We start from the raw sequence: 10,116 nt of genomic DNA on the forward strand, positions 1-10,116 counted from the left end.
ATCTAAGCATTTCTTCTTACATCACATTCCTTTATTTTGATTAATGAAACAATAGTATACCCTAGTGTTTAAAATTGACATTAACCAAATTTCAATTATTTTGACTAAACTTAAATTCAAATCTGTACTGAAAATAATAATAAAAATAATAAATCCATTGAAGTTTCTTTTTCAACCTTAGACCGTTGAGGGAATGCTTTATTGGTGCTTGAAGAAATTATGGGGATCAATCAACGATTTCACCTTCACCAATTCTCAAAGTTTTTCTTATAATATTTAAAACCCCAAATGCTGCTTTGTTCATAATTTGTCTTGTCTTTATCGTTAACTCCGATGTCTAAATCCCTATAATTAACATAAGCTTCTCGTGGAGATTTCGAGACGAATGATGTCATGTAACGATGAAGCCTGCGCATCCAATTTATATACTTTTCGAAATGCGTAATTTCTTCATCTTGACCAGTAGCATACATGATGCTATAAATATTGCCAGCTCTGTGCGGAAATGGAGTTTCAGTTTCCAGGATCTCATCCATTCGTGCACCATAAGGAACCAAGTTCATATATGCAAATCTTCCTTCATATTCATCGAACATTGGCCCCATTCCCTTGAATACGAATTCCGGGATTTGTTCTTTTACGTAGTCAGATTTCACTTTGAAATACGATTTCATCGATGCGGTTCTATCAAGCAAAATCTCCGTGGGTTCTTTTGTGAATTGAGCGAAGTAAACAACGGACCGAATCCAACTCATTTCGATGCAATCTTGTTTCAGTAATCCGAGCTCGGGAAACTATTTTTCCATCAACGAAACGAGAATATCGGACCGACCGAGAAACAAAGCTCTAAATGTAACTTGAATTGATCGCTGGCCTTCACTGGCTTCCGCCCTCGATATGGTGGCGAGAATGAATGTATCATCGGAAAGTTTGGGTGCAATGTATTGCCATCTATGAACGACTTGCGTTGCATTTTGTTGTGGGGCCTTTGTGACGGTGAAAACTGTCACGGTTGATGGAACATGGACTAACTTTAATTTCCAATAAAAAACAATCCCAAAGCTACCACCACCACCACCTCAGATCGCCCAAAACAAATCTTCCCCCATCGATTTTCGATCGAGGATTTCACCGTTAACGTTGATCAATCGAGCATCCACAATGTTATCGGCAGCAAGACCGTATTTCTCGACAAAGGGCCATGTCCTCCGCCACTAAAGTAACCGCCAACGCCAACAGTATGGCAAGTACAGGTAGGAAAGTCGAGGGTTCCGCTCTTTTCAGCAATCCTATATTGAAGTTCGCCTACCGTAGCACCACTTTCAACCCATGCAGTTCGACTCTTGACATCGACATCGACCGATTTAAGATTAACCAAATCAATGACAACAAACGAAGCATCGGCAACGTACGAAAGACCCTCCATATCATGGCCGCCACTTCGAGTTCGAATTTGCAAACCATGTCGTTTCGAACAGCGAATCGTTGCTTGGATATGGGATGCATGCAATGGTGTAACAATGACTAAAGGCTTTGCAGTACCATTTATGGAGAATCTAAGGTTTTGAATTGAAGATTCCAATATAGATGAATATGAATTATTGGTTTGTAAGTAGATTAAATAAGAAATGGGAAATGAATCATTTGAGTGAAGGGAAAAAAGACATTGAAGAAATTTGTGATGTGATTGAGCTTGGACCGGCCATGAAAAGGAAATGAAGAGAATAGCAAAAATAAGGGTAATCAAAGAGCAATAAAGGGATTTCATTTTTCTTCACCAATTGGGGGCTTGTTCTTGGATATGGTGATAATGGAGTTGCCTTAATATAGTATAAAGACTAAAGAGTACTTATTTTCATCCATTTATTTTTATATAATTGAAAAGTTGCTGGTTTTCGATTGATTTTGAAATTAATTAGAATTGAATTGTATTATGAATCAATATCAAATTTGGCGTCTTCAATATTTTTTTTGAATGTTCAACATTTACTCTCTGTTTTTTTTTTTTTTGGTTGATATTAGGTTAAAGGAGGAAAAGGTGAACGAAATGAAGTCCGGTAAATTTGCTCGTAACAGGCAGAATGCCAGCAGTAGGGGGGTAGAAGGAAGGAAGGATAAGAGGGTGAAAGTGACTTAAGGAGAAGAAGATCACTGTTGTCTCCTTCTCTCATATGCTTATATCTGGTAGAGACACCTCCATCTTTTAACATGTGAAATAATAAAATTGTACAAGATTTTAATTTTGTAATGTATAAAATTACATTTTGATCATAAAAATTATAAAATTTTAATTTAATAATTTAAAAATGATAAAGATATAAGTTATTAAAATTATAAAATTACATTGTAGCTCTCGTAAAATTATATTTTGACTCCAAAAATTCTTTTTAACTTCACTCTTGATATAGAAGGTCATCCCTTGTTTCATAGTGTCACAAGGCAAGTTGTACGGTTGTGCAAACGATGTTAATAATGATTGATTTTGGATTAGAATTTCACAAACTTGATTCTTACCATGCTTACTTACACATGCATGAGTTCTCGATCCAAATTTTATTTTGTATTTGAGTCCTTCCACGTGTGGATCCTGTCAAGATTTATTCTAATATATATTCTAATATATGATTAAATATATTCCCATTAATACTTTGAAATAATTTAATTCATACAAATGCATAATTTGAAAATGTGTTTAAACATCTTTGAAAACGTCAGTTAGAAACTTTGGTCCTACAATTTTCTTTTACCTTCAAAAAATATTTAATTTAATTTTCGCTTATAAACGACTAATTTGCTAAGAGTTGGACAATTTTCATGGATTTACATTTTTGTTGAACCTTAGCCTATTAGTATTGGGCTATAGTTTGGTATATCATTTACTATTGATTTTTCAGAAATTCTAAAAAGGAGTTGGATTTGTTGAAAGATTAAGTTATCTCATTTTGAAAATCTATTTTTTTCATTGAGATGATTAAAAAAATAAATTTAGATAATTAGGTTCTAATTATATTCGACAATATTTAAAATTACTGATGCGGTCGTTGAGAGCACCAAAAATATCCTATTCCCTGTAAAATAATGAAAAAGAAATAGTAAATGGGAAGTAAGGTCGAATCCTCAGGGACCGGATTATATGAATGCTTGTCTCTCGAAATCCTGGGCAGAATCGTGCCCAAGAAAACCTGCGTTCCTGGAAAAAAAAATAAAAAACAGAATTTAAGAATTGATTTTGGAAGCGAAAATAAAATAAAAACAGAATTTAAAGTTTACTGAAATTATGATTACGAAAATAATAAAAATAATAAAGAGAGTTTTAAGAGAAAAGAAATTCTTATAGGAAAGTTCCAGCCTCCGGTTGTCTCATTCCGCCTTGGGCTCAATCCTTGGCTTTTGGATGATCCTTCTCGACTCAAGTAAGCCAGTTATAGTGGAAGAGGACGCCTACGACCACCAGCTCCAAAGATTAGATTTACGATTTTTAGGGAACCTGACTTTAGCCAGTAATCTATGCTAGATCAACGCTTCTCAATGGCGAATCCCACGCCATCTTGTCTCTTTGGCTCGCCAACCTCTGACGCAGTAAGTTAACGAACCGACTACGCAGTCCTTCCAAAACATACAAAGCTGCCGCCTTTGCATATGCAGAAAAGCTTACTTCTTAAGGGCTATGGACGGAAGCGTCAGCCCGTAGTGCGGAGAAACGAAGAATACTTGGCGAGAAGGCTAAGTACGGATTCTAGGCCTCAAGAACCCTTTTTGGGGAAATATTGTCAACTTTTGGCTAGAAGGGTTTTTTAGTGGCTCATGATAATGGAGGGAAAGCAAATAAATAAAAATATGGAAAAAGAAATTTTATTGAAAAGAAATATGAAAGAACAAAAGACTTTTGGGGGAGAGTGTTGACAGAAAAAGATGCTCCAAATAGAGTCACTTCACCCCCTATTTATAGTGCTAGGGAGATAGTCTAATTGAACTTAAATTCTAAAAAGATAAATACATTTAATTAAAGATAAATAAAGATAATTAAAATAAAATCCTAAAATTAAATAATCCTAATATTTATCTTAATATTAATTATCCTAATATAAATAAAATAAAATAAAATAGAGTCTTCCAAAATAAAATCTCTTCTATTTGCTTTTAAGTCCTTGTGCCTTCCATGTTCGCACTTTTGGCACCATATTTGTCCCACGTTGCATATTGGCCCATTTAATCTCCAAATTGACGCTTTTTCCTTTGAATTTACTTTTTGCCTCCAATTAGTCCCTAAAAGATAAAAAGACATAAATAACTCGAATTAGTAGGCTCAAGCTCAAAATAAACACATGATTAATATATAAAAACACGCCATTTTAGAATATTATCAAATTCCCCCTACTTAGCCCATGCTTGCCCTCAAGTATGGTTCCTATTCACTGTGAAAGTTAGATTCTGCCATAAAAGAAATACCACTCCAAAGTTTCATAAAAATTAGTTAAAAACACATATGAAAAATAAAGAGACCTCTAAGCTTGCTTTAAGTAAAATAGAAAAAGTATTCCAATTATTTCACACAAAAATTAAGATCGACTTGAGTTATGCCATTTAGGTAAATTACCAAACCTACTAAGACACCTTAATTATTTCCTCCTTTAGTCCCCGAAGTGCAACTTTATTAGTACTTATTTTTTTCTTCTCTTATTTTTTTCCTTTTTTGATTTTTTTGATTTTTTTTAAATTTTATTATTATTTATTTACTTAGGAATATATTAAACCTTTTGACGCGAAGAGAGATGACAACCCAAGCACCCCACCCCGGTTACTCAGCCCAACATACTCCTAAAATTATTTATTTCCGGTTAGCGGAGTTTTACCCAACACGTCACACAACCTTTTGACGCGAAGTAGAATGACAACCCAAGCACCCTACTCCGGTTACTCAGTCAGTCACGATCTAAGCTGTACTCATAACCATGGAAAACATTTATTAAAAATTAAACGATATTTAAAATTCTTGAGAACTCAGGAAAGAAAAAAATTTAAGTGTCAAAAATAAGTTTCAATAATCACCTAATAGCCATGAACATTAATTAAGCATGCAATCATTTTAAGTGTTCACTTTATATTAAACTTGATTAATTTTACGAAAAGCAAGATAGAATTAACCCTATTAATCACAATTATTTTTAGCCTAATAAAAATAAAACAGTGGAGATAGAATCAATTATGGGAAAAATCATAACTTCCTTAGAAGGTAAGAATCATGCATGAAAGTCAAACACTAGGCAAGTATCGGTAAAATCTTGGGCATGAAAAGCAGCAGGATATTCTTAAAATAAATAGGCAGAAACGAGCACAAAACAACAGCAACAACAATATGACAGCAAAAATAGCAAATAATAACAGTAACAACGAAGAATGCCTCCCCCCACTTAAAACACATAGTCCTCGATGTGAAAGTAAAAGGAAAACAAATAGGTGGAGAAAAAAAAAGTTTAGAAAAACTCCCCATGTAGTTACCGTCGGTTGGCTCACACGGTGGAGAAGAAGATGGCGAAGCGGCAAGAGGTGGAGACGGGGTGGGTGACGTGTGCAATGTTGGTTCGGCTTCGGGTTCTCACCATGGTGGCTAAGAAATCGGCGGTGGGGAGGAGAAAGGAGTCGGCGGTTATGGAGAAATTTGGGGGAAAAAATGTAAGGTTTGGGGGTTTTATTTGCTGAAAAGGGGTGTTTGGCTGCAGGTTTTGGGGATTCTAAGGCTGGAATAGGACTGTTTGGCTGCAGAGATATGGCATTCTGGGCTGGAATAGAACTGTTTGGCAGCATGGATAGGGTTGTTTTGGTGCACACCTCGGTTGAGAATAAGCTTTCGTCGGGGAACTCATCCTTTATGGGATCATCATCAAATGGAGTTTTTATCCTACTCAAGTGGTCGGCCACCAGGTTTTCACACCCCTTTTTGTCACGAATCTCGATGTCAAATTCTTGGAGCAGTAAAATCCACCTAATGAGCATTGGCTTTGCTTCCTTCTTTGCGATTAAGTACCTAAGAGCTGCATGGTCAGAAAAAATAATCACCTTAGATCCCAGTAAATATTATCGAAATTTATCTAAAGCAAACACAATAGCTAAAAGTTCTTTTTCTGTGGTTGTGTAGTTGTTTTGTGCAGCATCTAGGGTCTTTGAGGCGTAACAGATAACATGAGGCTCTTTCGCTATCTTTTGTCCCAATACGGCTCCCACGCTACGTTCGCTTGCATCGCACATAATTTCAAAGGGATAGTTCTAGTCTGGTGCTTGTACTATAGGGGTGGTTACCAACTTTTGCTTAAGTGTATCAAAAGCCTCCTTGCATTTTGAGTCAAACTCAAATTTTTTGTCTTTCTGCAACAATTCGCACAATGGTTCAGCTATTTTTGAGAAGTTTTTTATAAAACGCCTGTAAAATCCTGCATGGCCAAGAAAAGAACGTATCTCTCTAACAGTAGAAGGATATGGCAAAGAATTTATAATGTCAATTTTGGCCTTATCAACCTCAATTCCCTTAGATGAGACTATATGACCTAGAATCAAACCTTTGTCTACCATAAAATGACACTTTTCATAGTTCAAGACAAGATTAAATTCTATGCACCTGTTCAAAATTATTGTAAAGTTTTCAAGGCATTCAGTAAAACAGTTTCCATACACGGTAAAATCATCCATAAAAACTTCAATAATTTTTTCTACATATTCAGAAAATATACTCATCATGCATCTCTGGAAGGTAGCTGGTGCGTTGCAAAGTCCAAATGGCATCCTCCTGTATGCAAACGTGTAACGACCCGAACTTTAAGGTTATCGAAAAATGTATTTTCGGGTCTCCGTTTTTGGAAAATTGATTAGTAAATATTTAAATATATATATTTATGAAGTTAGTAGAGTGGTTAATTAGAGTTTAATTAAGTGAATTTAGCTTAATTAAGAGTAATTCGGAAAATGACTAAATTGAATAAAGGATAAAAGTTGAATTGTAGATTAAAAGAAAATAAAAAGGACCAAAATGGAAAATAGACCATTTAGTATAGTTGAGGCGGCAAACAATGAAAAATCTAAAGATTTTTCTAGATTATTGTTGAATTATAAATTATAAATTATTATTAACTATTATTATTAAATAAATTTAAAAAAAGAAAAGTGACAAATGTATGGTTTTAAATAAATACACATGTATTAATAATATACACATGTATAAATAATAAATAAGTATTACTTATTATTTAAGTATAAATAATATTATATATATATGTATATAAAACAAAAGAAAAAAAAAAGAGAAGAAGGGAAGAAACAGAATAGTAGAAACGAAACAGAGAGGGAATGAAGGAAAGAAAGAAAAGAAAGAAAAAAAGGGAAAATATAAGGTTTGAAGCTTGAAGTTTAATTTGGTAAGTCAATTAAGTCATTTCCTCTTAAATTTGATGTTTTAGAAGCTTTAAAACAAGGTTTTATTGAAATTAAGTTGATATTTTGAGAGTTTATAGATTTTCAAGTATAGTTCATGTTGAATAAAATAATGAATCAAGGGTTTAATTGAGTGAATTTCAAGTTAGAATTGATAATAGGATCAAATTGTAAAGTTAGTTATAAGTTTTATGTTGTAGGAACTAAATTGATGAAATTTTGAAATTAGGAAAATATGCTGGAAATTTAATATTTAAATGAGAGTATGGATGAAATTTGAATAGAAATAGAATGTGAATTGAATTAGAAACGTAAGTGAAAATTAGTTAAGATTAAATTGAAATTAAAGTAGAAAATTGAATAGAAAATTCAATTAATTAGATATAAATTAGTAGTGAATTAATGAATATGAATTGTTTTAATTTCTGTAGCTAACGTTGTCTCGAGAAGTTTCGGCTAAGTAAGGAAATAGCAAAGTCGACGAGGAAAAGGTTGGAAAAGCTCGAAAAATACGGTTTGTATTTCTATAATCCGAACTCAGTCATTATTTGTTATATTTATATACATATGACAATTGTTAGTGTTAGAATTATGATGTTTTACAATTGAAATGGATTGATTTTGGTATGTGATGAATTTATCAAATTTATATTGATTGAAATCATTTTGATTGAATTTATATTGATTGAAATTATAATATATATATATATGATCTATGTAAAAATTTGAATATTGAATGAATGTTATATTGAAAAATTATATTGATTGGAAATATGAGTGAATTGATATGAATATATGAGATTTGTGATAATTGAATATTTGATATTGAAAAGTGAATTGAGTTGTATTGGATTATGAATTAATGTGAATAATTGAAATATATTTGTTGAATTGAATAAAAATGTATGAAATTGTGAAAATGTGTGAATATATGTGATTATTAGAATGGTATATTCATGAAAGATTCATTAAATTGAGAAAGTGAATCAAATACCCTATTAACAGTATTGGACCAGATTGGATACAAATGGCATGCCATTGGGTTTGTGATGTGATGAGGAGATTTGTAGTTCGGCCGAGAAGATGTTTCTGTTATTATATACTTCGGTTTATCCGAAGAGGCATTTAATGCCTTATTGGTGTGTTTGGGAGGATATGATATACTGGTGTGTTATGGAGGATTTATAATATTCTGGGTGTGTTTGGGTTGGATATTCTGGTGTGTTTGGGAGGAATCCGCGTATCTATCAGAGTCCGAGTCTTGTTAATAGGGGTAAATAACTGAAAAGATAAATCGAGTGAATTTGATTGATTGAGCTATTAGAATGAAATGAGAAATTGAATTGAGAATTGAAATTGAGATATGAGATTGGAAACATGAACCAAAAGGTTCATGAAATGAGTGAAGTTCAAATGGATGATGATTGATGTTAGAATGAATTAAAATGGTATATTGTTAAGAAGTAAAGTGTGAATACAAGTGAATTGTGAATATATTGTATAGAATTTATACGGTAAGTAAATGAAATTCATCTATAAAATAAATAAATGAATACTTATAATTGTTATTGTGATTTTAAGTTTAATTGTTATATTATTAAGTGTTCGGATTATGAAAATACCACTGAGTATACCATACTCAGCGTACGGTTTGTTTCCGTGCGCAGGTTAAGTAAAGATAGAACGTTGAATCAGCATCCCAGGCCGATCCCAAATTCAATGAGGTAAAGTGTGTTAATTATGGGTAATGGCATGTACCTAGGATGCCTTATGTGTGTGTCATTTTGAAATTGTAAATGTAAGGATGAAATAAATAAATTTAAGGTTTGGTTATGGTATAAAATAGGATTTGAATAATTTGGTATGAATTTGAATTTTTATGAGACAATGTCAGATTGATTTCGGATTCCCTATTCTGAATTGGGAAAGTCATTAAAAATTGTATAAAAATAATTATGGGCTATAATTTATATTCTTAGAATCCTTAATGAGTCTATTTTCAAGATAAATAAACAGGAACATCACCCGAGTCCTGTGCTATGGGATAATCAAATTTTAGTAAAGAAAGGTCGAAGCTGTCAAATAGCAGACCAGGGGTAACTTTGAGGAATAAACTGTACTAATTGGCTAAACCAAAAATTCTTAAATTTTTATGGTAGAAAGGTATATGAGTCTAGTTTCAAGGAAAATTAACGGAACTTAATTTGGAGCTTCGTAGCTCCAGATATAAATATTTTAGTGACTGTTGCTCAAGAAGACAGCTTTGAATGAACATAAGAAAATAATGGAATTGTGTGTAATTATTCTGTAAACTCCGGTAATGCTCCATAACTCTCTTCCGGTGATGGTTTAGGGTTAGGGGGTGTTACTAAACGTGCATAATGGGTATTATAATGGGTAAGGTATTACCTTTTCCTAAAAATGCATACTTGAGATGCGCGGGAAGTGGTTTCAATTCCAAATCTGGAGCCTGTACAACAGAAGATAGAAGTTTAGTTTCTGATGGTGATAATAATGTCTTAACAAATTCATAATCATCATATCTATATTCAGATTCGTCTTCATAAGTTGACTCAAAAGTCTCGTCCACTAATGAGTCAATCAGGTCGACGCGGTTTACGCTCAAGATTTCGCTTGGATGGCTAATGGCATCGTAAACATTGAATTTCACGGTCTCTATATCAAATTCCATCG

The 10,116-nt window shown here is 33.0% G+C and overlaps 1 protein-coding gene and 1 long non-coding RNA gene across 2 annotated transcripts; one reads left to right on the top strand and one right to left on the bottom strand.

Annotated features, from left to right (window-relative positions):
• Window positions 1-245: 245 nt before the first annotated feature.
• On the bottom strand, window positions 246-755 carry LOC107923487 (berberine bridge enzyme-like 23). Its single transcript, XM_016853683.1, has one exon. The coding sequence runs from the start codon at window positions 753-755 to the stop codon at window positions 246-248; it is 510 nt and encodes a 169-aa protein (XP_016709172.1).
• A 6,548-nt stretch (window positions 756-7,303) lies between these two features.
• LOC107923824 (uncharacterized) lies at window positions 7,304-9,290 on the top strand. The gene is made up of 3 exons (XR_001691656.2): window positions 7,304-7,406; window positions 7,854-7,936; window positions 9,090-9,290. It is a non-coding gene; the product is annotated as an uncharacterized lncRNA (long non-coding RNA).
• The last annotated feature ends 826 nt before the right edge of the window (window positions 9,291-10,116 follow it).

Source organism: Gossypium hirsutum, chromosome A11 (genome assembly GCF_007990345.1).
Source record: "Gossypium hirsutum isolate 1008001.06 chromosome A11, Gossypium_hirsutum_v2.1, whole genome shotgun sequence".
Lineage (NCBI taxonomy): Eukaryota > Viridiplantae > Streptophyta > Magnoliopsida > Malvales > Malvaceae > Gossypium > Gossypium hirsutum.

Coding starts and splice junctions, on each gene's coding strand:
- LOC107923487 (XM_016853683.1), bottom strand. CDS start 755: ATGAGTTGGATTCGGTCCGTTGTTTACTTCGCTCAATTCACAAAAGAA.